Raw genomic sequence first — 26,004 nt, 5'->3', positions numbered from 1 at the left:
GTCCTGTCGCCCGCAGCGCCACCACAGCCTTGCACAAAGGGGCGCTCTATTTCCCATCGCCATCCAATGCCTCCCGCTATCTCTCACCACGCTCCCGGAAGGAGCAATGACGTCATCCGCGGAATACGACAGCAGCGGCCCCTAGTGGTGAGGCGTCGCTCGTAGTGCCCTCTAGTGGTGTACCCTACACAATGGTTAATCCTTCTATTCATCGGAGAATCCGTCTATTGGGGGCTGCATTGGAAACAACACCCGACGACACAACAAGAATTCTCGAACACAGCAAAAAATTTTTATTTACCAGAGCTCTATATATTCAAAAACCTCCGGAGAGGAGGAAGAGGAAGGAGGGAAGGCTTGCTTACGCAGTTGCCACGTGTACTAATCTCACAGGTCTCCCTGAGCAACCTACGCCAAGTGTTCTTTTCTTTGCACAAAACTTGGGTCTCGGGGAAAACCGGCTTACAGCCTCTGCATTCACGGAGATGCTGCACGAGTTCGCTCGACACAAAGCTCCGTTCATTGTTGCGCGAGTGTTCCCGTAAACTCTCACCGTGCTACACCGCTACACCGTGCTACCAATGCTACACCGTGTTGGTTTTCACATTTCTGAATGGGTGCATATGACGTGGTCGTTAATCTAGTAGGTCGTGATCAGGCCTCCACAGCTCCCCGCATTTGCGGCAGTAGAAAAATAAAATCACGTCACAGTCACGTGGTATTACATAGTCAGGCATCATGACGGATGCCCATTGGCCGCAGGAGGATGCGCGCTCCGGGATTGGTTGATAGTTTCGAAATATCTGACAGCTCACTTTTCGCGGGCAGTCGGCCAGGCGGGCAGCTCCAAGCTAGGTCGCCGCGTCTCTGCGGCTCGCCGATGTCGGTTGACCACAACGACCAAAGAGGAAGTGTATGCGCGGGTTTGTTCGTGAGTTATAGTGACTCTGGCCATGTACTGATCTCCGATAAAGTGTCAACCTACGGACATTCTTGCCGAGTCGGAACTGGAATGCTTGGTGAGCTGACGCCTGAGGAACACTTTCGAGCGCTGTCGCATTTTCAAATACAGTGACTAAGAAGAGAGTGTTCGTAACGACAAAAGTATTTCCCGTGACTGTGTGACCCACGGTGCATCGCTAGAATGAGAATAAGATGCTCATCTGTGAAACGCACGTACTCGTGGACTTCGCTCGCCTCCACAAGTAGACTGTGTGTGTGCTTTGCAAGTTCGAACTTGATTTGGTTGCTGTCTATTCAAGGAACGAAACGTCCTGTACGCACGGTGAATATATGAGTCAAACATTTGAGTTTATACGTTGCATCAATAAATATGTATTTAGCCTATCAAAAATGCCTTAGTTACTTTGGAATAACGGGCGCCAGGTATGAAAACCAGTAGAAGTCAATGGCAGCCAGAGCCGGCCGAAAGCCGAGCCAAACGGAGTGGTTGCTGATTGGTTGGCTGCTAGGCATCACGACGCATTTTCATTGGTCGTATGTCCAGTGTTGCCTGAATTATCTCAAACTATGGGCTCTATGGGGAGCTGTGGGCGCCTGGTCGTGATCTCTTGGTAAAAAGCAAACCAATCAGGGGCGCAAAACTGTAATTGACAGGACGACCCTCTTTTTGTGACTCCTCCCAATGGCCAGACTCCCTTTTAATATACGGCTCTGGTCTCCTTATTCGCGAACTTTATTCAAAAGTACCCGCAGTCCTACCCACCCTGCGGCACGTGTAACGTGTAACATGTCGCCACACTGCGCGGACAAACTAGACAAAGATTACAGTACCATTTTTGTTTTCCATTTTGGTCCCAGAGGCGTGCGTAGCCCACCCTGTCACAAAAGGGATCATCATCATCATCCTCCTGTTGGTGTTGGTTCCGTTACTTCACGTGTTCCATTTGAATCATTTCTGAGGTACAGTGCAGTGCAGCGCCCGCAACGAACGTCTCGACGAACATTTCACCTGCGCCATTGCGTAATTCCAGGACGATCGAACGCCTGACATGATTCTGTATGCCCTTATAGTGAGGACTCACGACGGCTTACCGCTTTCCGCCTCCACCGATGTCGGTGGTCAAATCTACCGAGAGATACAAGAAACGAGAAAGCACATAAAACAACTCTCGAAGAAGCTCACACGACTTGACGACCGATGCACGTTAAGGCTAAACACACAGCATGTTATTCAGTAAGTTTAACCTCCACTGGTCGATGGAAGCTAGTTGAGATAGTCGAATGTGGTGTTTACAGCTCCCAGAAATAACTTTTGTCCGCAGTTTCATCTCCTCGATGGGGGTCTCGTTCCTGGCTCTGTGCGAGATATCCTACCAACCAGTTCTGGCATTCAGCTTTCTAGACCAACTCATGAGGGAGTTCATCATCCTCTACAACACGCATCAGATAAACAAGGCGCTGCGTCCCTATACGTTCATAGAATTTGGTAGAGACAATTTCATCTGGAAACCTCTCAGCAGCTGTGGCTTTCGATGCGAATTAATTTGCAATTAACATCGATTGGAATACAGTCAAACTCCTTTATAGCGAACACCTTTTTAACGAAAATACCACTACAGCAAATTTTTTTTGCGGTCCCGCTGGAGCCTATAGGTCCAATAATGGACATCCTTTTTAACGAAAATACCTTTACTGCGAATTTTTTTTTGCTGTCCCCTGAGCTTCATTGTAAAGGAATTTGACTGTATCATATTAGTTGCCTTTTCTGGCATTCTTCATAATGCACATCTTCCAGACAGCCACATCCAGAAAATGCGTCAGCGCTACAATTCCGGATCACTGACTTCCAAAGTGAACCTGTCCAACCTCATGGAAGAGATGAAGCAGAGGCCACCACAGCAACTCAAACTTGAGAACATTATCTCATCGAGCGAGATGCTGCCTTCAGTACCAGGTGAATGTTCCTGAAAGCATGTTTGAAATGGGGATTGAATGCAGTGGGGACTAACTATTTGAAAATGAATGAGTAGGATGAAGCACCATTCTGGAAAGCTTGCTTTCAGTTCACGTGAAAAGTAATCAAGCACACGTGTCACAGATGTAACAAGCGATTGCAGAGTGGCAGGTATCTAACACAGCACAATCAAAGGTTGCAATTATCTGATGCACTTATGACAACCTTTGAAGGCCGAGAAAAAAAAAAGAAGTTTGATGCAATGCGCAAGTATGATTCAGTCCAGCAAATATCTTTACTCAGAGGTGTGTTTGCTGCCAGCTTGAATGATTAAAAGTTCATGTAAGTGTTGTAGTGTGCTCCTCTTGCAGGGATGGAGGTCAAGTTGGCTCCCCTGTCTATGATTGCATGTTTCCTCATGGTGGTAACATTAGTTTGTGTTGAGAATTGACTATGAATGTGTTGGGGTTTTTGTTTTGGCTTGTACTGTTTTGTTGGCTTATTGGCTGTTGGCTTGTACTGGCGTTGTTGGCTTGTGACGAAGGAGGAAGAGGAAGACGGAAGCTCGCTCGAAAGCGCACGGGGAATATCACTTTTTTTTTGTTGTTCTTAACGTTGTAGAACGAGTAGGATGGCTCGGAGCAACTGCCTCCAATAAACGGATTTTGGAAGAAGTTCGTCTATCTCGCTTTAAGGTTCTGCTACAAAGAAGAGTTGGTGCCGAAACCCGGGAGTAGCCGAACGTCAGCGACATATCAACGACATCAACGTGATAGACGACTACGTGGACCAGCCTTGCAATGGAACGTCTGAAGCGGAAGCGAGGTGCGATTCGAGCAGCTGCAACGATACTTATTGACGGAATACAACAACTACTCGACGGACCACATTCACCCAGCCTCAGAGGTGATCTTCAGGAGAAGCTAGATCTCCTGAAAGTAAAAGAAACTGCCCTGGAGGAACTGAATCTCGCCATTGAAGAAATGGTATTGGACGACAAAGTCTACGACGAAGAGATTGCAGGCTCCCAGACATACCAGGACAGGATATGCGTAGCGAAATCCCGAGCTGTACAAAAACTGAACATGGAATACGGCCGAGAACTTGCTGACGGATCGAGAAGACATGGCCAAGGCGGGGGAGATTACAGCACACTGGAGACTAGAGGTAGCGGTACGAGAACCGTTACAGTGAAGCTACCGAAATTGGAAATCCCACGATTTAACGGCGACCTCCGGAACTGGAATAGTTTTTGGGACCAATTTGATTCTACGATAAACAGCAATCAGTCAATTGCAAAGGTGGACAAGTTCAAGTATCTGCGTAGCTACCTCACTGACAAAGCTGCAACGGCGGTGAGTGGACTGTCACTGACTGCAGAGAACTATGACATCGCTTTGGACTTGTTGAAAGAAAGGTTCAGCAAGAAAAGTCTCATCATCGATGCGCACATGTCACGCCTGTTGACTCTGACTAAAGTCAGCGACTCCAGTCAAGTAATGAAGCTCCGCGAGCTGTATGACGCCGTCATGACTGGTGTCCGCTCTCTTGAAGCTCTCGACGTTGCGCAAACGTCTTACGGTGTTCTCCTACTTTCTGCGCTAAGGAAGGCTGTTCCCAGCGACCTCAACCTTGAATACGACCGGAAACACCTCGATGGGGAAGAGGATTTGACCTCGTATTTAGAGTTCCTGAGAATTGAAGTATCCAGTCGAGAGAGAGTTTACGACACGACCACAAAACCCGAAGGACGCAAGGGTATGATCGAGAAGCAGTGGCAGTGGCCACAGAAGCCTCCTCCGACCGGGGCTGCATTGACTGTTGCTGCAGAGACGACAAAATGCATATTTTGTGAATCCAACGAACACACTTTGGAGAATTGTGACGCTCCAATTTCGATTCAAGAGAAGAAAGAGAAACTGAAATCCCAAATGCGATGTTTTCGCTGCGGCCGACAGTATCATCGTTCGAGGGATTGTAGGAATGCCAGCAGACTTCGATGTCTTAAATGCGGAAGACGCCATCTCACCGTTATGTGTGATCCGATAAACCAGCCTACTTCCGTGGAGTCTTCAGCCTTGGCTACGTCGGCAAGCTTAAGCACTGCAAGTTCTGCTGGTGTCACCATACTGCTCCAAACCCTTCGAGCCTGGGCGGAAAGTGAGACCGAACGGCAATTGGTTCGTGTGCTTCTTGATGGCGGAAGCCAAAGATCATTTATCAAGCAATCACTCTCGAAGAAACTCAACTGTCAACCAGTAGGGGAGGAACAAATATCGCTGTACACCTTTGGAACGGAATGCGCCAGGCAGAGGAAGTGTCGTCGGGTTCAGATTTGGCTCCGAAGTCAGTACGACAGAAGTGAGCTACGTATAGAAGCATTGGAAATGCCCGATATTTGTAACGACGTAATGCAACTACCAAGCACGGATTTGGTTTCCAACCTTCATCGGGCCGGAATGCGTGTGGGTGACCTTTCTGTTGGAAACGTTCATTGTGAGCCTGGCATCGGTATACTTGTAGGCGCCGACTATTACTGGCGGACCGTTACTGGCGAGATACAGCACATCAGCGAGGACCTGGTAGCGGCAAACACTGTTTTTGGATGGACAGTACAGGGCCCATCGTCTTCAAGTTCAACTACAATATGTACGAACGTAGGAGTCATGCGGGTAAACGTCGAGTCTCAAGAAACGGAATTGTGCAATGAATTACGGAAATTTTGGGACTTGGAACATATCGGGATTCAGACGGACAGTAACCCGACGCATCAGGACGCCGTGTTTCAAGCTTTCAAGTCGACCATGAAGAACGTGAGCGGCAGATATCAGGTCGCACTGCCGTGGAAGACTGTGCACCCGTATTTACCGTCAAACGAAGAAGTAGCAAGGAAGAGGCTCTTTTCTTTAACGAAACAAATTACCAAGAATGAACACATGGCTGCCGAGTATGACAAGGCGATCAGACAGTATTTAGATGATGGTCATGCAGAAAAGGTTCTTCTCCCTCATGAAGTGGATGGGCCAACATATTACATGCCCCACCATGCCGTTGTCAAGCACGAAAGGGAAACCACCAAAATGCGCATCGTTTTCGATGCCTCTTCCAGTGCTCCCGGTTGTCCCTCGTTGAACGACGTTTTGGATTCTGGACCAAACCTTAATCCTGACTTGCTGGCAGTACTAATGAGGTTCCGAAAACAACGGATTGGAGTCGTTGCTGACATTGAGAAGGCTTTTCTCCAGATTTCCTTGAACAAGACTGATCGTGACGCCTTTCGGTTTTTTTGGTATGATGCGACGCCGAAACGTGATGTCACCGAACGAGAAATTGAGGTCTGGAGGATGACCCGTGTCCCATTTGGAGCCTCATCCAGTCCCTTCATTATGGCTGCTACGCTTCGTTGTCATTTTGAGAGTACTTCTTCGGCAGATCCATCTCTGAAGTCCCTGTGTGAGACGTTGAACGAGAGTTTCTACGTCGACGATTTGGTGACGAGCGTTGCCACACGGAATGAAGGGGAGCGGTTTTCCAGAGATGCTAACGAGGTCGTCAGGACAGCTGGAATGAAGCTACGAAAGTGGACGACGAACTCGCCGGATCTACAGAGTGAGTTCAGGAGAAGCAGCGAACAAGACGCGGAGGCTAATTCTCATTACAAGTCAAAAAAGGTTTTAGGACTCAGCTGGAACACCGCAACGGACACACTTCTGCTTTCCATGGACTCTCTTGTGAAATTCATCACCTACAAGACGGACACCAAGCGCTGCCTGCTGCAAGCAACCGCAAGAATTTTTGATCCTTTGGGGTTCCTTGCACCATACACTATCAAGGCGAAGATTCTTTTCCAACGAGTATGGGAGCAAGGACTCGGATGGGATGATCTACTGCCAGATGATCTCCTGTCTGAATGGCTGCGGTGGACGAAAGGGATACCGGACGTCGCTCAAATAGCCGTACCCAGAGCACTTATAACCGAGGGACCAACAGCGAAGCACTCTGTGCATTGCTTTTGTGACGCTAGTATTCAAGCATACGGCGCCGTTGTGTACCTGAGGACGGAAACTGATGCCGGCACTGTCAACGTGAAGATTATAGCTGCTAAGGCTAGAGTAGCCCCGCTGAAGCGCGTTACGTTGCCACGTTTGGAGCTCCTTGCAGCGCTGATCGGAGCGCGGCTAACTCACTACATTGTCGGTGCACTCCACTTTGAACGCTTCCCTGCGATATTTTGGAGCGATTCGAGTGTAGCGCTCTGCTGGATCAAGGCCAATGCAAGTCGATGGAAACCCTTCGTTGCAAACAGAGTAGTAGAAATACAAGGCCTTTGCGATCCCTCTACATGGCACTACTGTCCAGGGGAACAAAATCCTGCCGACCTACTCACGCGAGGTGTTTTACCCAGGCAACTGCAAAACAATGAATTTTGGTGGACTGGACCAAAATGGTTGTCATCCATTGACATGGTCGGCTCGGTACCAGAGCCCAGAGCTCCTGGAACACCCACAGACATCGTCAATACTGAAGCGAAGGCGGTGGAAGTTACGGTTGCGGTTGTAAAGGGGGATCAATGTGCTCTCTTCGACCTCACCAAGCATAGTTCCTTCCTTCGTGTACTACGGATAACAGCGTGGATCAAACGGTTTATGTTGAATTGTAAACGACCACATGAAAAGGTATCTGGGCCTCTCCTTACTGAAGAAATAAATGAGGCAGAAAAGTACTGGATTCGTCAGGTTCAACGTGAATGTTTCTCAGACGAATACGAAGTCCTGGCCAGTAACGGTGGAAGGATATCCTCAACTTCTCCGCTCCTTAAACTATCCCCCTACTTGGATCAAGATGGAATCCTTCGTTTGAAAGGAAGACTTCAAGAGAGCGAGGGATATGCATCGCAGAAGCAACCGATTATTTTACCGAAACATCACGACTTCACAAAGAAGTTAATAATGCGTACGCATCTTCGTTTGCTTCATGGAGGTGTACGAGACACGCTTGTTGAGCTACGTGAGACATACTGGGTCATCAGTGGTAGACAAGCGGTGAAGGCTATGCTTCATCGTTGCCTGACGTGTCAAAAGTGGCGCGCGAAGCCTGCGGAAGAGCCAATGGCACCACTCCCGAGGGATCGAGTTACCAAGGACGAGCCTTTTTCAGTGGTGGGAGTTGATTTTGCCGGGCCTCTCTACTACAAGGGTGCTACCACTGATTGCAAGTCCTACATAGTAGTGTTTACCTGCGCCATCACGAGAGCTGTTCACTTGGAAATCGTCACGGACCTGAGCACGGCGACATTTCTGCTAGCTTTTCGGAGGTTCGTGTCAAGAAGGGGTGTCTGTCATACAGTTTATTCGGACAACGCCCTGACCTTCAAACGCGCATCTAAAGATCTTCGGCAGTTATGGAGCTCACTTCGTAGCGAAGAAGCTAAAAATTATTTCTCCAGCATTCGACTTCATTGGAAATTCATTGTGGAAAAGGCTGCATGGTGGGGAGGATTCTACGAGAGAATGGTGCGGTCGGTCAAGACATCTCTTCGAAAGGTTCTTGGAAGGAGCAGTTTAACACTTCCTGAACTCACCACCGTGCTCACCGAAACTGAAGCGACTATCAACTCCCGACCGATTACTTTCGTCTATGCGGAATCAGAGGAGCCGGAGCCATTGACACCGTCGCACCTTTTAATTGGAAAACGGCTGACGCGACTGCCACCCTTCGTCACTTCAGCGCAGTTGCCTACTGGAACTCAGCAGCGACTGCAGAGGGCAATGCGGTACCGCGAGTCGCTACTGGAACGGTTTTGGCGAAGGTGGCGGAGTGACTACTTACAGGAACTACGGACTGCTCATTGGCAACGCGTTTCAGGCTCAACTGACTTACAGACCGACACGTTGGTTCTCCTGAAGGAAGATAGGGTCCCTCGCGGCCTATGGAAGATCTGTCGAATCGTAAAGACGTTTCCAGGTAGAGACGGACATGTCCGTTCATGTGTCGTGCAACTTCCGACCGGTGGAACTTTAAGGCGTGCAATACAGCACTTGTTCCCATTGGAGATCCAAGAATGAGCAAACTCATTGCGGGGGAGTGTGTTGAGAATTGACTATGAATGTGTTGGGGTTTTTGTTTTGGCTTGTACTGTTTTGTTGGCTTATTGGCTGTTGGCTTGTACTGGCGTTGTTGGCTTGTGACGAAGGAGGAAGAGGAAGACGGAAGCTCGCTCGAAAGCGCACGGGGAATATCACTTTTTTTTTGTTGTTCTTAACGTTGTAGAACGAGTAGGATGGCTCGGAGCAACTGCCTCCAATAAACGGATTTTGGAAGAAGTTCGTCTATCTCGCTTTAAGGTTCTGCTACAGTTTGTGCCTTATTTGACTTTTACCGTGGGGTCGCACTGCTTGGCGAGTCTAGTCTCGAGGTAAAACGCGCTGCAGTTGCCACTATTTGTACTCAATGTTTTTACGTTTACTACAGGAAATTGAGAGCAGCGGCCCTGGCCTAGTGTTCCTCCTAGAATCTGGCCTGTACTGTTCTCAGGTCTGTTCCCACTTATATTTATTCATTTGCACGTACTATACACCAGGGATTTCCCTACACTCACCTGAAATTTCTGTGCAATACATTTTCTCATAATGATATACTTTCCCCCAGAGGTTGATTTCTGGGGAGGCCACTACAATAGACAAGTGGTGTAATTGACAACAGCACGCAGGAATGTAGTAGTTGACATTTGTAATGAGTGTTAGAACAGAAATGTCATTATTGCACATTATGACATTAAATGATACTGTTGCAAATGCTTGCATGCTATTACATCCTCAAGGAGCTTATTCCAATCTTCTATGGTGCTGGGAACAAATGAATATTTAATGGTGAATTCGTGTGGTCATTTCATGGCAACTTTTTTTGCCAGATCCCGAGCAGTCACGTTCGCTTGGTCGAAGCGAAGCAATCTCGCATGAAAGAAATGATGAAAGAAGGAAGTCACTGAAAAGGTTAGCCAGCTGTAGGACTCAAACCCACATCTTCTGGATTACCGGTCCATGGCTCTTATCAACTGAGCTTAGCTAACACACCTCCCCAGCGACTTCGGAGGGTGCGCTGTGCCAATGGCCGAATCCTGCTACATGCTGCTACAAATAGCCGGTTTTTAGAAGAATCGCACCAAGCCTGCTCCAAAAACGAACTCTGCACATAGAAACCAAAACTGGAAATTGTAATAATGTTACTTTTATCGTGGCAACGCTCCGTCGTGTAGCCGTAGCGTGCTGCTCACGTCAAACGCGAGTTCAATGTCATCGTTAAATCGCAACTGGCCGTGATGTCCCTATCAAAACTCAGAGGTAAGAGCACCAATGTCTTACAACTGGAGTCTTGAGTTGCGCGAGAGCTTAATGAAACAGCCCTCACCTTAGATAGATAGATATATATTTTTTATTCAGGTTCTCATTTACTTAGTGCCGAAATTTTACATGAAATATGGTCAAGAGCAATACCAATAGGTGCTAACATACAAGGATCAAATGCTGATTGTGTGTAATTGATCCTGATTGAAGTAGTGGAGAATGAAATTAATCGGCAAGGAATAACAACATAACACACAGAAGCAAGTAATTAGCTTAATGTACATATCATATAGCTTAATGATTAACAAAACAACTTAACTATTTTCTGACCAGACGAGAAAGCAACATGTAAACAGTTCATGCGACTCAAAATCGTTTAACCTTTGTCCACATTCCTTAACCTTGATATGAGGTATATGAAGTGATTTTTGAAACGTCACTTCAAGCGAAGTAATTTCAAATTCGCTTTTTAAAGGTGTATATCGATGTGCTACTTTGTACGTGTACTGGTTGTGCATTCCATATTTTAACCGCAAAATACTGTAACGAAAAGTATCCGTAATTAGTCCTTATTTTGGGTAAACTTAGTGAATACAACCCATGGCTCCTAAGTGGGACGGCACAATTTCTATTTGTTAGTGTCATGAATGGTATAGAACAGATGGCCACACCTTAACTTGTAAACAACCGTGCATAAGCAGCACTCACAGTTGAGGAATATTCAATAAACTAAAAGCGAAGGTAATGCTGTCACGACTTCCTACTGACAACAAGGCTCACAACGCTTTCTTCTGTGCGAGACGGATAGGACTAATCGTACAATTATATGTAAAGGCATAGTATTCAATTCCATAACAAATGTGGCTTTGAACAAATGACACATAAACCGTTCCGAGAATGGATAATGGAGACAGAAACCTCAGTTTAGCTGTTGTGTAGGTTCCCAAATAGACTTGTGACGAATAGACCTTGTTCTAAGGATTCAGATTCTCGAGCCAGCACACGCAATCACACTCATAACTTGCGTTGCGTTTCAAGCAGTTCCATTTGCATAAAGCTTCTAGGATTCAAGCAATTTCCTAAAACACGCTTTTGGAAGTTACAATTCACACAGCCAGAATAAAATGAAGTTTAGGCGAGTGCTGCACGTGCGCAAGGCACCAGCAAGGCTGCATTACTTATGCATGCAGCATCATCAGACTTTTAGTCTGATGATGGAAACTACCTCCCCAATTGCTAGTCGCATTCGGCCTCGATATAATAACATGGAAGTTTGAAAGTGAAAGTAAACTAACCTTCACTGTGGACACCCTTGGTGCTTTGTTTTTGTCTGTTTGTTTTTACATGTAGGACGACGTCGTACCTGTTTCAGCCTGAAGCGGCTTGAACTCAAACAAGAACTGAATCCAGCTCCTCTTCCTCTTTGCAGAAGGCATATAATGCTTTCGGTCGTGGAGTTGCCGCGTCTAGCCATGTGGAGAAGCTGCTATTCTCAATTGTTATCACTACTTTGAGAACTCTGCGTCACAAAGCAATTGTGTGAAGTTCAGTCAGAATTCATTTGGTGTATCTCAGATTGTCTTTCTTTGCATTGTGATTTTGTGCTGGCTGACACTTGGTTCGGCTCTTGATCCAGCAGTTTCCAGGACTGAAAGCAGTATTACTGTCTCACAGGAGGTCTCTATCTGGTGCTATACAATCACCTGAAACAGTCCTTGAATGACGAGAAGTTCATGGCCAAGGTGCTTGTTCTGCGCAATTGTGCTGATATTTTTGTCGTGGGATTCCAGATTTTGTTCTGGCGGACTGCGTTTCTGCTGCACATATTTTTCTCCCAAATGGAAAACCCCGTAAAAATGGTTCAGAGTTGTTGTTTTTTTTGCGTGCAGAAGCTTAGAGACCCATTGGCGTAATCCTGTCATAAAACTGGAAAGAAAGCAATGTCCGAGTTGACAACTGAAGAGAGCTAATACTCCAAGCTTGTGTTTCAGGGCAAGCGAGATTGGCTTTTAACAGCATTATATACTTGTAGAGATAGTAGTCAGTGTCCTGTTAGGACGCCTATATACCGCTCCGGGATAACGCCAGTAGAACCACTAATGTTCTTCTCCTCTTTGCAACAGAATTGGGGCTCTGTGTGCTCTGCTACAAAACTACATTTTTCCTGCCACAAGAGCTGCTACGAACAGCAATTTGTCAGTTTCACCACTGGGTGCACATCTGAAGGGACAAACCAACCACTCTCTCACCCACCCGTTTCTATGCGTTCCAGCCAGCACGGGCAACTTCCTAGCTATTTCCGAGCGCTACGCCGTGTTACCATGAAATGACCACCCGAATTCGCCATACGTATTGTTGTGTGATTGAAATGGTCTCACTGGTTTCAGGATGGCATGGGGTAGTCTTTCATGAAAATTCTGGTCGGAATCGAATATTTCCCATGTTTTGCTAGGGAGAAGTGCAGTGTTCAGTCCGTAACCTGGCTGCTCCATCCTCCACTGTACAATGGGCTGTAATTCACCTTCGGCACATTACTCTTACGAAGACTGGCAGTGTTTGCATTGTAATTAGCATGATGCAGTGCCCAACACAAAGCCACGCGGTTTGGTCCACCAGCTAGCCCGCATTTATGCTATTTTATCAATCATGAAATGCAAAGCCTTCAGCTCCATGATCTGTATCTGTGGTGCAAGTATGTATTCTATGTTGTGTGCTGCAGAACGAAGGTGGTTATAATTTACCGTGTTCTCTCTTATAAAATACATTTGAAAATCATCATTTGGTATATTGGGGATTTTTACTGCATATTTAGAATAATTTAAGTGCATAGTGCACTTAAGTGCACTAAGTGCACACAATGGAACGTTCGAGAAGCACCAAATTATGCCAGTTTTTCAAAGTATTCACCGTGCACACCTATACACTGCTGTCAGCGCTGTGGCAACTTTTTGACACTCTAGGGCATAAAAGGAAGTGGGCTGCTGTCGTAGTCACTGCAGGAAATCTTTCTTCCAAGGTGTTCTTTAAGGGGCCCAAACAAGTGGTAATCACTTGGGGCTAAATCTGGGCTGTAACGGGCAAAACCTCCCAGTACATTTCAGCCAGGGTTGCTGGTTTCGCAGTGTGTGAGGCAGGACATAGTTACTAAGAAGAATGACCCTTCCAGACAACATCTCAGGCCTTTTCTTACAAATTACGTTCCACACAGCACTTTTATCAACATTAATTGTGACCCCTTGCTCCATGATGTCCACATGGATGACACCCCGCATGTCCCAGAAGACTGTCCATGGACTTTCCCCAGCAGACTGCGACATTTTGCATTTCTTTTGCAGTGCGAAAGCCTGATATCGCCATTTTATGCTGCTGCTTTTTGTCTGTGGGGTGAAATGATGCATCCAGGCTTCATCACATGTGATGATTGACTGCAAAACTTGGTCCCCCTGGGATTAAGACCGGTTCAGCAGCTGCTTAGAGACTGCCATGCGCACTCCCTCCTGGTCACAAGTGAGGTGTCCATCCCATCCAAGGTGTCCAAGAACCCATCTTTCCCAGAGTTTGGGGAACAGTGTGTTCTCGTGAATGATTGTCTCCACCACTAATATTACACTAGGCTGCAATGAAGAATTAGAAACATTGACCCGGGAATTAACGAAACTAAACACTGGATCGTAATGTCAATTAATTGTGTCCTTGGTCATGCAGTCATTGTTGTTTTAGTTGAAATTGTCAATGGTAGTTGTGGTGGCTAATGGTCGATGCGTTAAAGGAGCTCAGGAAGAACTTCAATGACTACCATTTTTTTAAACCAGGCGGTTATCCTGCCAATTAAAATGCACTACGCGAAGTAATTCAATCAACGGATGCACAGATATCGCAGAATTTGATTTTGGAGTGAGCTGCCCACGTCATTTTGACGTCGGGAGAGGGGAGCCCATGAGGGGTTTAGAGAAACGTCATCTGCTATTTTTCAAACATTCCGTAAGCCGCAGCAGTGGAAGAAGTGTTTCTTTTCGCTTTTTCTGATTTATCAGATACAGTAAACGAAGATTTGTCTACGGACACTGTTCAAGGCATTGTTCAAGGCATGGTTCAAGGTTAGGCCGTGACATTGTGGAGGCCATCCTCATTGAGAAGTCCCCAAACAACGTTAGCCAAAAATCAGCAAAAAGTTCACACTTCAAAATGATCGCTAATCGGACCTCTATGGCCTTTGTGCCATTAAACGCATAATCTCTCTCTCTCTGTCACTTGGATTAGCAACTTTGCTAGCCATTCAGTTAACGTCTCATTCAGCTGGAGGTATGTTCTTGCCGGCCGATACATTGTCAGACGCAATCGAGTGAAATCTATCGCAATGCCGTCAAGGGCATGTCGTGGCATTGGACACTGACCATACATTACCAATAACTAATCATTGAGCTAAACGATGAGAATTAGCCGATGGAGAACACAAACACAGATGACAGAAACACGCCAGTTTGATGTCATCCGAGCTGTTTGCGTGTCTTTTGTTTGGTTACCACATGGTGACCAACACCAGTTACGTTTGCGCCCACCAACATACCAACACGCACTGAAACTCGCAACACATTTCAATATTTCGCAGGCATTTCGAAGTCCCCCATTATACACGGGTGTACCCCCAAAATAAAGTGATAAAAATCCTCGTTCCAAAATAAACTAGTGTAAATAAATGTTATCCGACTATAAAACACAGTCGCGCATGAGAAACTGCTAACGGCGAACTGTGGCTAACCTGGACACAAAAATGCAAACACCAAACTGACTACCCTAATAATAATAAACTAACCAACATGCTGTGCTCCACGTCGTGTGCATCCTGCTAAGCCTAACGACTGCTAAAATGTGGTTGCTTTCATTCGCTAATACAACTAGGACAGACAGAAAAATAAAAAAATGAATTTCTGGTGGTTAAATAGTGATGTTCTTAAAACACGGCATATCATCTTACGAAGCAGTCTTGCATTTTCCTTGTTTCGAGATCGGGGATTTCGCGACTGGGAATATCGAGGCTCTCCCATATTGACCACTTGACAGGGAAAATGAAAAAGAAAAAAGAGAGACCCGGGCACTACTGATCCAGATAGAAGCGCAGTCACCACTTTCGCCCCCATGACATTTCACCAATGATCATTTTTTCATTCTCATCCGACCCTGAAGAGCAAGTCAAGTAGGAACGTGCCCGCGGCGATGTTCAAGTGTCCTTGTTTTCTATGAAAAACATTCCGTGCAGAGCAAATTTGTGTGTTAGTCATCAAGATAAGTTACCTGCTTTTGCAACACTTTTGGAACTGAAAATTTTTTAGATGGCTTTCTGAGCTGCTTTAAATGATTGGTTCGTAAACCCACGGTCTCAGTGTACTTCAACTGGCGACCAGGAGCGAAACTTCCGGCGATAGCATTAGTCACTTTCGGGGTTCAGGACCTTTCGACCCGGCAAAGGAAGAATAGAACCTAAAGTTTGAAGCTGCACTTAGGGTGGCGAGAGTCAGAGTGGACGTCGCCAAGAGCAGCCTGCTTATTTCGTTGTTAACTCCAAGTTTTGAAGCTGAAGCTCCACATCAATTAAGACCTTGTGGACAAGTTTTCAGAACACTTTGCTCCTGAGAGATTCAAGGAGTTCGAATGATACAAGTTGTTCTCCTCACGTAAGCAAAGGAGGACTCAGTGAAGGACTTCATTGAGCCACTCTTATAATCTGATGTGAATATGATGGAGAAAGCGACGTGAGAGGCTGCCCTCTTCTCACGGCTTTTGTTGTAGGTCTGCGAGACAAACGTCTTAGGCAGAATGATATAAATACAGGCTAGCTGGTGGATAAAACTCCACGATAGGCAAGCCTGAGCGGTGGGCGATGACATAAAAAAACGCAACACAAGGGTTCAAAATCAGCAAAGACACACGCACGTACTATCTCTGTGTATGCTCGGTTTAGCAACTTACTTTCTTTGGACTGAGAGCGACGGTGCACAAAAATTGTGCTAGGCTCTGGCCGCTCCAAGACACATGAACGGCAATTTTCTCCAATGGGATAGCTCCTCAATGTCAGTGTCAATTACCATCAATTTGAATACATTCGGCATGCGCTTCACATTGGTGGTAAAAAAGCGACCTTTACTTCAAAAAAACTGACTCCTAAAAGGTGGCAAAAACCTAGTAAGAACAGATTTCGTTAACAGAGTGATTCTAGGTGGCTGAGTGTTTTTTTTTTAAGTTTAATGACACGTTTTCTGGGACACCCCATATGTACATCTGGTAAGACACAGGAATATCATTAATGTACAGTATGAACACAATAGGCGCTAAAATTGATCCCTGGGGTACCTGATAATACAGCTGCCGTTCTCAGAGTGAAACCACGGCAACGTCCCCTGAATTCATCGAGTTCAAAGAAGTAAACACATACATTAAGCACATATAGAAAGATGCAGACAGTTGTTGCACAACAGTAATACAACTTTTTGTTATGTTCCTGGAAATACTTGTGCAGATTAGTGCTTTTGTAAAAAATTGTATCTAACCGAATTTTAATAGATGGGGACACTAAAAAGATTAACCTTAGCAACGTACTTGAAGGCAGAGAGCTTAGCTGCTGTTGTAATGTGGAGTTAAAAGTTGATATAAGAATGAATGTTATATGCTCCGATGTGAAATTGAAATACTGACGTATCTTTTTCAGGTCTACCTCCTATTATGTTATTCCAAATGGAGGAAAAAACTTTCCTTGCTGGTGGTTCTACTCTTTGTTTTGTGCAACGTGTTGTTGAAAGATGTTCAGGACCTGCTCCAGGTGCTCGTGTTTGTGGGTGTTTCAATTCTCATGACGGCTTGTACATTATTGCGAGGAAGGCAATCAAAGAGTGCAAACTACAATGTGTAACTGAAATAAAGGCTGATGGACCAAGTGCTTCAGTCAAATTTCTTTAACCCAGTAATTGGTACACCCTGCCACCTAGGTGCACCTGTTGCAAGAAAAGAAAAGAAATTACCTACATGGTTTCTAATACGGCAATTGCTACGCGTGGAACACAGGAGGGAAAAATCCTCCTACCCTAAATTTGAGATTGCTGAAGGACCATGCTATCCCTCCATGGCAGAAGAAACCTTGAAAGACAGCTATCTACATACGTATATTTATTCACTCAGACATAGAATACCCTTTCAGCAAAAGGCACCACTGGGGTAAAAAAGAAAGACACTTGGAAACACATGTAGCTTTCCCCCACAGTTAAGGGACAAAGTTTTAATAGTAAAAATATTAATGCTGTTTCATAGTTTTGGAGTGCACAAAATTGTAGTGCGCAAAGCTGTTGTTTGCAAACTATGCCAGGTTCTTAGGTTTAAATATTGAGCAGTGAGATCAACAAGTGCAATGCCAGGATTAAAAACAGAGCATTAAATCCAGGAAGGTGTACTAGCTGACTATGCTTGGCACTCTATGGGTGCTCTATTCTTCCTAAATCCCCTGATATCACATTTCGACTAGACATGAAAGGGACTAGAGCTGTTCTTACACACACAGACATTTAGAGAGAAAAGTTTGCGCTGTGCATCATCTGCCAGCCTTCTCCCAACACAAGCATTTTATTTTCCGTCAAGAAACCTGCCTAAAACTTAATGTAGGCAGTTAATGAGTAAAAAAGAGGGATGGACAACAAGTGTGGGTTAACAAAGTTAACGGAATGCAGAGATAATTTTGGGAGAAGGACGTACCAACATAAAGTTCATGCACATTCTGCGAGTCCTCAGAGCCCCAAGGCACGGAGAGATTCACCGAGGGCTTCCATCTGATTCCACGGGGGTCCCTTAGGGGCAGACCTGGGTCTGGGTGGGTGTATTTGGGGTGGTGTCGAACAGGCAGTCCCGCCAGTGGAACTTGGTGGCAGGCTCATGGCAGTCGGGCACGCCAGCACTGCTACCCCGTTGACCAGCTTCGGCACCATCTGTGAAAGACATTCAGCTGCATGCTGGTGGCCACTATGCCTTATCAGCCGAGTGGAATGGCTTACCACACCAAGGTGGTGTCTGGAGGAAGGCTTCTGGGGGTGCCGTGTATCTACGTTGCCTTGGGGGTGGACGCGGCTGTTGAGAGTCCCGACATAACTGGGTGGGGAGCAACGGGGAGTCCCCTCTCTTCGTGCACCCACCACGGGCTTTTGTCCCCCCTGCAATAGTCATACTCAATCAGTAAAAAACAAAACAATTAATGCAAAAGTGTCTATTGTAGCACCAAGGGCAGCTCCCCTTTAAACTGTTGTTTATTTTACTGATTAAATTGACTTGTTTACAAAATGTGCGTTAAGTAGGCAAAGGTCTCTTTAGGCCCACTCAAATTGCGAAACGCTGAGCGGTCACTAAACAGTGAAAAGCAACTTTGGAGCGCTGCACTGCTTGCTCACTGATGCTTCTTGTTGTTGGCTTAGTTTGAACCTATAGCAACACTAGAAGCGATGACGGCAGTTGTTAAGACTTTTTCCGTGTAACAGCCAACGAAATGAAAAAGATAGGGATTCGTAACTGATGCCATAGGAGCTGTTTACTGTGAAGATGACTACACGCCGTGAAAGTGTCTGCATTAAAGCACTGCATTTCCCCACGCGAATAACCGGAAGTTGTCCACTAACAGGAAGGCATGATAAGAGTTATAAAAATATTACAGTTTACTGAAATCGAAGCATTGGGTAACGTAGATAACTCTTTGCCAAGCACAAACTTCAAAGGTCATCTTGCCGCCGCTCAACAGGAAGTACGTAATGGAAAATGTCTAGCACCTGGACGCTTGTCGTCTGCTTCCATGCACTCATTTGAAACAGGAGCTCGAGCGTGGGAGCGTGGCATGGAGCCTCACACTCTCGAGCGAATAAGGGGCACTTGTATCGCGTTAAGTGAGTGGAGTCCGAAACACTCGTGCTCAGGGGCGCCTACTGAACGCACCCTTTCTTGTCACGAGCCTACATTGCCACATTTATGCTAACTTCAAAAATAGATGCACAAAAAAGGCCTTATTCAATTGTATTTGCCGCCCACGATCAGTGCAACACCTGGTTGTTGTATTGAGAGGATGTTGCTCACATCTTGTCCATATTGTGTAAAACACTTTCCCTTGGAGGTTGCAAAATGGCAATTTTCAATTACCACCGACTTGGATACTCCTCCTCGACTCGATGGAGATTCGCGGAATACCATTGAGGCAGTCAAAGGTTCTCGAAAAAAGTGACTCCACAAAAGAAAACTACAGCAAATTTATTGAAAAGGCACGAAAGACTACTGCACATTTTCCGGTATCCCGGGATAAGCAGAGGTTGACCAGCATGCCAGAAGAAATACCAGACTCAACAGTACAGTGCACCCGAAGACAAGGTCTCTGGGGGATTATTCATGGTTCAATGAAAGCTACAGAGAGGTCATCAGGAAGTTCCAACTGACCCGGTGTGTAACCCGATTAGGGAGTTTGGTAGTAGTAGAATCTGCTGCATTCCGCAATTTGGCAGTATGAAAGCAGGAACAAGTTTTGCTCATGGGCAAAGGCGAAGCTACACCATAGCCTTTAGATTGAAAGTTCTTGAAAAGCTATAGGAACTTCGTGGAAACATCAGTGCAGTTTCTTCTCGCCCATGCATCCAGGACTGGATAAAGCAGCAAGAGAACGCGTGCAAGACCGAGAAGGACACTGCCATCTGAAAGTGGAGAAATGTGCCTTCCACGGAGGAAGAACTTGCAGCATGGATATCTGAGGAGTGCAAACAAGGTATGCCTGTGTCAGCATCAGGGAATATGAAATAGATACCGTAATGTTTGGCTAATTTTGTCTGAAAAGTGCTTAAAAATTAAATAAGTGAATTGTAAAGATTGGCATTGCTTCCATAGCTGCAGAAGTCCTGGCGGCAATGACAAGAGGAGTGAGAGGAGAAAGCAGTCGTCCAGACGCAACCCTGTTCTCAAGGCTGTGCTCAGATTGTTTTTTCGTTTGACATTTCGTTTTCAGCGAGGGAATTCCGGCAAACTCTCAACATCCATTCCACTTGTGGAATTTTCTATACCGTGGTCTCTGATCCATAGCTACAAACTTGCAAAACTATTTTTAGTTTCTTATTTTATGCAAACTCCAAAATAATATCTCACAAGTCAACAGATTTTGCTTCTGATTTGTTATTCGATGGAGACCATTGCATGGTTGGTCTGTGGATAGCACGCTTTAGTCAGTGATGTTCGCCCAAACCACACATGCCGGCCCTGGACGAGACAACTATGATAATGAGCGATGCCAAAGTGGATGAGTTTTGCTAACCTGCGGGCTCAAGGAGCATTGGAATGGCTTGTGTAGCAGTGGTGTATTTTCAAAGGCGCTCAAGATGTTCAATGGCCATTTGTTTCAATGATCATTGGAATGGCCAGAGGCATTACTTGTGCAGTATCAAGTAGACAGACATTTTTGGACTGAGGTGACACTCATGGCTAAAGTTAGTCTAATAGTGAGGAACTGTTGGTGCTGGTAGATGCTTAACGAGGATAAAAGGTTTTCTATAGCACTCAGGTGACAAAAAATCACATTTCCTGCTTCCTTCACTGTTGTCATTATTCACGAAATAGAGCAGCGCACAAGAAAATTATTTTTGTACATCTTGAACCATCCAACATGATATTTTGTAAGCTCTAATTATTAAGCTCTAAGATTCAAGCTAGGTACAAGCTATAACATAGTTCAGGGCTCCAAAGCTGTAGTACAACCCCAAAAGTAAAACAATCCCTAATTTACCCAACTTGAGCAGTATAATTCACTATCAGCATTACGAGCCACTCTGCGATGGTTCCCTTTCACCAAGACGTTTCTCCTGCTGCCCGATCTGCTGTGTGCCCTGACAACAGAATACATACAACTCTGGAAGTACCCTGCATTGATTTAGAGCACAGGAGACACATTCATTTTAATTATTGCAACTTTGCTAGCTTTGATAACTCGCTCCCTAACAAAACCGGAAAAATGTGCTGGACGTATGCAATAGACAACTCCCCACCAATACCTTTCGTTCCAAATGACAGTGCAGGAGGAGCATATTACGGGAGGTGGGCTCACGACATTTTGTGACGTTGCTTCAGGGCTGGCGATGCCTGGGAAACGGACGACCCTCTTGACGTCACATTGTTCTTAGACAATAAATCATACCACTCAAACAGAAATCAATCAACTGATGCCTGGAGAGCAAACGATCCCTTTAACATATTTTTTTAACTCACTTGCAAAATCAAGCAGGGTGTCTACCAAATTCTAGCCAGACTTTTCCACGTTTTCACCGTCTATTTCAAGTGAATTCCCTGACCAAAACAAAAGGCAAATTGATGCCTACTCCTAAGTTTTGATACAGATCATTTATTGAATAATTAAATCATACAGACCATTTAGCAAATCCAAACAAACAGAATACAAATACATGTTTCTCCTTACTACAGTAGGGAGCACTCTGCCTCATTTATGACACTAGTCTTTTTTTGTTAAAAGGTCAGTTATTAGTGAGGCTGCCCTACCTTTCTGCCTCTGAGCTTGTCGTATTGAGGAACAGTTACTCGCGGCAATGTTGCTGTACTCTCTGTTAGGTAGCAGTATGAACAGAATATGTCGTCATAGCACTTGTCTGCGCTTTTCCCTGACCTCAGCTGCTTTTTGGCAATTACCCTTACAACGCTACGACTTTTCCAGTCTCACCAAAATTCCCTGACAATTCCCGGTTTTCCATGTTGGTAGACACTCTGTCAAGCACCACTCCAGTAGCAATAGAAGCGTTCCAGACTTGGATTTTATGGAATTCCAAAACACTTGAAACGCCAAGGTTCAAAAACTAGACAACTTTCAGGAACTGATCCATATAGTTTGTCAACAGACAAAGCATTGCTGGAACAATATATCTGGTATCAAAAATAGTACAAGTAGGGCTTCTCTAAAGATGATTTCAGGCCATAATAACAAATTGACTCACACAAATATTCCACCAATAAACTTATACAGTGGAGTCCCAACTACAGGGGGCCAGTTTCAAGTCAGTTCAGGCAGGGAGGACCCGTCGACCTCCTGAATTTTAATTATTTTTTCGTATTTAGAAGCTCATCGTACATGATGATCAACAGCGGTAAAATGAATAATTTCTACCGAATAGTTTCCGTACAAAAAAAATTGAGAAAACCCAGCCCTAAATTCGAGTGTCTCAGTTTTGCCGTGTTTGCACGCGTGCATCTCCTGAGATTTAAAAGATATTGTAGTGAAATTTTTTTATGCATTAGTATGCCTACATGCCGGTAGTTCGAGCACAAGGTTTGGCGCGCAGGTGTAACGCTCTGTGCTATAAAAAATGACAAACATGCTGTATCGTGCTGCCTTGTTTCAACTCTCTGGCTGATTTCTTTGGCTGTAGACGTCCCTCATTACCATACTTGGTATCAGTTCACTCAACGTTTAATGCTCTTTCATCTGATATATCTATCTAGCGTATACTTCCTACCGGTATCTGCTGAAACAGGCAAATGTTTTGGCATATTTAGAAAAATAAAAATAAAGATTTTGTCCATTCGTTTCTCGAAAAGGCCCCTTTTGATTTCATTCCTATTTTGCCGGGACATGGGCCGATGTTAGACCTCTCATCCGACATAAAAAAATTCTCTTCAAAAGGCATACACTGGCGACTAGCACATTACAACATGGCCCTACTCTGCGTCCATGCGTGTCTGAGCCTGGCTGCCGGTACCACGGGATCGCGGAGATCTGTCAATGTCGTACAAGAAAAGGGACAACTTTGTGTAATCAGAAGTGGTAGTTTATGTCGATATATTTAGAAGACTGCAAAAGCGGAAGCAGTATTTTGCAATGACAGCGACAAATGATTTCACTCAGTTTTTATGAAAACGTCACTTTTCTGCACTCACTGCCCACGGTACAAGCTATGAATGTTTCTCGGCCTCCACTTTCTGATGTCTTGCTTTGCCACACATGCGAACCTTGTACACCACTTTGATGCGGTATCAATTTACCCATTCCTTTTTCTTTTGCATTCTAAAAGAAGCCACATCCTCAGCATGTAGATTGAGTAAATGGATGCTGTTTAGGTGTTTTGGCAAGCACGTTATCATATCTTGCGACCCAAGGATGACATCTTGCTCGGGTGAACGCAAGTTAGGTGTCGTAGCATGATACTTGATTATTTCACCGATCCTGTCACAGGCACTTTTGCCGTGGCCTGTTCCTGTGCACAGCCATGTCGCACTAGCAAAAGTGGATTTGGAGAGCTCATAGAGCCTATGCCCATTTTTAATATGTCTCGCCGCTCCATCTGACACATAAATCATTAGCTCCAAGAGGAACATTCTCGTCAAGCCACTCCTCAATAGCGATGAAAGTTAACAGTGAGGGTGCTGAATCATGACACAAGTCTTTGCTCATCACACCAAAACGTTTGTGCCAGCTGTTACCTGTGGTTCCCCAGTGGCACGCTTGTATTTTGCTAGGCGTAGGTAGTGTCCAGTTTTCAGCGAAATCCAAGTGCATTGTGCAGTGTATTGAAAGGTGGATTAGTATTTTTTTGCCTGTATTGCTTTGCTCTGAACGTCTCTAACGTACTTATGACAAGTGTGGGAATCCGCGCACTTCCTTACCTCTAAGAGAAAATTTACTGCTGCAGCTTCAGCAGAGAACACTCGTATTGTGCTGAAAACCCTTTACATAACTTAAAAATATCGCAAAATTCAGTAAAGCAAGCTTCGTAGGAACTTACGGGGACCATGGGAAAAGCAACTCCTAACTCGATATTTATTTGTACAGTATGCCTATCACCATGTACGCAGCTTGCAAGAGAGATTTTACCTTTGCTGGCCAATTTAGTCGTTCAAATACTGCTTTACGGCAACGTAGGATTTCATTCAAATGCTTTGTGGGAAATAAACTCCAAGGTGTGGATTCTTTCTTCAGCAGGACGCCAAAAGTTTGCCGACGAATAGCTCAGGTAAGAATAAGGCCAGACAGCATTGCCCAAACAAGGAACGCATTGACAGGAGCTGAGAGTCCCACTAACCCAATTTTTTTGTTGGCTGTGCAGTCAACAGGAAGGGTTACTTGCTTTGCCAACCACAAGTAACATCCGTGGCAGTCATTTCTGCGGACACCATTACTTGTACACACAATTTCTTCATTCCTTGCTCCACTTTCTTCATGCCTATTGCCTTTATAATTAAACATGTCCCTGACCAGCGGCGTTGGAATAAACCGCAGCTCACATTTCGTACGTTCAAACCTGGACAAGGGTTTTCCCATTTGAAATACACATGGGTGACGGGACCTGAATGTCCGTCGGATTTATCCGGAAATTCCAATTAATAGTATTACACATCTAGAATGGCTCATATCTGTGTGACAATGAACTAGGAATACAGCAATGGAATAATGGCAGTTGGCACCAGCAGTAGGATTTATCCACGAGAATGTTACTTGGGAATACAACAAGCACGTGTGAAGACCAATGTTTCAGTTTGGTTTGAGATGATAATCCATACGAGTGCCCAACTTGTTCCCGAAAACTTTCTCCAGTTGATGAAGTAGAGGCAGTTTATTACACACACAACACAAGAGACACATTATCAACTGTTAGCAGCAACAGCACATGTTGTTAGAGACAGGGACCTTCAAACATTAACTTACAAAGGGTCCCTGCTGCTGCTGCTGCACCTCCGCCACCATCCCTGCGTGCGCCACCTACCTCAGTGCTCGCCTCAACTATGGCAGGGTCGTAGTACTCGTCCGAAGCCGCAGAGTAAGGGTACGTGGTTGGTGCTCCACTGGTGTTCTACCACACAGAATAAAAAAACGTATATTAAACCGTGGTGAAGGGAAGGCCTACTAAATACATTTTTAGTAACCACTCATGGATTTCTGTGGTTGCACATAGCTAATGGACATCTAACACATCTAAAGCTTTTTGGCAGAACCTAAACAGGTTGCTAAACAGGCACGCGAAACCCTCGTCGCCAGACACGCACTATGGATATGGCGGAGGAACTTAACAAATACTTGGTTAATATGCATTCAGATGACTGCTCCACACATTCCGCTGCCACTGACTGTTTTCCATACAACTCGAGCCATTCAGCATTTTTTCGTCCAGTCGATAGCCAAGTGCTTAGATTACTTCTGCTTACAGATTACACATGTTAAAGATGTTTAGGAGATATCATTAATTTCCTGACACATATCTTTAACCAGTGTCTTACTGCTCGCACCAAATACGGGGTGCCGTGAGGTGAGCTTTCATCGCACGTTAAACCCTCAGGTGGGCAAAAGCAATCCACAGACCAAACGCTGTGGCGTCGCTCATGATCTCGGTTGTCTCACGACGTAAACCCCCAATTATTATCTATTATTATTACTGTTCGTACCTTCCCAGATAACATGCAGATTGCCAGAGTATTGCTCATACACAAGGCAATTACCGCCCTATTTCTGTACTGCCTCCTTGCAGTACAGAAATAATATAGGAGTCGAGACAGTATAGGAGCCGAATTTTTTACAAATTTTTTTAGACTATTTCCGTTACGATACTGTGTGTAGTTTTGGTTGGGTCTGTGGTTATCCGTGGAGGACTTCATGTTTCTGTTAAAAAAAGTGAGGTTCGCTTGGCAATTTTCAATGTTCAATTAAAAAAATAAATTTCCCGCAATCAAAGATTGTCCAAAGACTTCCTCAAT

At 45.1% G+C, this 26,004-nt stretch overlaps 3 protein-coding genes across 11 annotated transcripts in view; 2 read left to right on the top strand and 1 right to left on the bottom strand.

The window, feature by feature from the left end:
* The first annotated feature begins 1,602 nt into the window (after positions 1 to 1,602).
* On the top strand, positions 1,603 to 3,727 carry LOC135367472 (vesicle-trafficking protein SEC22a-like). 3 transcript variants are annotated; one of them, XR_010414473.1, is made up of 5 exons: positions 1,788 to 2,197; positions 2,286 to 2,449; positions 2,759 to 2,917; positions 2,994 to 3,088; positions 3,151 to 3,222. XR_010414473.1 is itself a non-coding variant. In XM_064600774.1 (4 exons), the coding sequence occupies exons 1-4, from the start codon at positions 2,013 to 2,015 to the stop codon at positions 3,652 to 3,654; spliced, it is 624 nt and encodes a 207-aa protein (XP_064456844.1). In that variant the 5' UTR covers positions 1,603 to 2,012; the 3' UTR covers positions 3,655 to 3,727. The 3 variants fall into 3 exon arrangements, 2 of the variants coding, with proteins under 2 accessions (XP_064456844.1, XP_064456845.1); XM_064600774.1 differs by lacking the exons at positions 2,994 to 3,088; positions 3,151 to 3,222 and adding an exon at positions 3,539 to 3,727 and having other exon boundaries at positions 1,603 to 2,197; XM_064600775.1 differs by having other exon boundaries at positions 2,994 to 3,259.
* LOC135367468 (uncharacterized) lies at positions 3,638 to 9,450 on the top strand. The gene is made up of 2 exons (XM_064600763.1): positions 3,638 to 9,332; positions 9,389 to 9,450. Exon 1 carries the CDS (start codon positions 3,718 to 3,720, stop codon positions 8,980 to 8,982), a length of 5,265 nt encoding a protein of 1,754 aa, XP_064456833.1. The 5' UTR covers positions 3,638 to 3,717; the 3' UTR covers positions 8,983 to 9,332; positions 9,389 to 9,450.
* Positions 9,451 to 17,405: 7,955 nt separating this feature from the next.
* The window catches only part of LOC135367469 (protein boule-like), a 48,257-nt gene continuing 39,658 nt past the window's right edge, over positions 17,406 to 26,004 (bottom strand). For 4 of the 7 annotated variants that reach the window (XM_064600766.1, XM_064600767.1, XM_064600764.1 and 1 more), the window contains exons 10-12: positions 25,020 to 25,106; positions 18,294 to 18,449; positions 17,406 to 18,227 (exon numbers count right to left, since the gene is read on the bottom strand). In XM_064600766.1, coding sequence (XP_064456836.1) covers positions 18,030 to 18,227; positions 18,294 to 18,449; positions 25,020 to 25,106 — 441 coding nt within the window. In that variant the 3' untranslated portion in view covers positions 17,406 to 18,029. Of the gene's footprint in view, positions 18,228 to 18,293; positions 21,141 to 21,305; positions 21,394 to 24,961; positions 25,107 to 26,004 lie in introns of those variants that run through there. The other 3 variants (XM_064600769.1, XM_064600765.1, XM_064600770.1) reach the window with 3 other exon arrangements.

Source organism: Ornithodoros turicata, chromosome 8 (genome assembly GCF_037126465.1).
Source record: "Ornithodoros turicata isolate Travis chromosome 8, ASM3712646v1, whole genome shotgun sequence".
NCBI classification, from domain to species: Eukaryota; Metazoa; Arthropoda; class Arachnida; order Ixodida; family Argasidae; genus Ornithodoros; species Ornithodoros turicata.
This window is presented reverse-complemented; position numbering and strand designations above follow the sequence as displayed.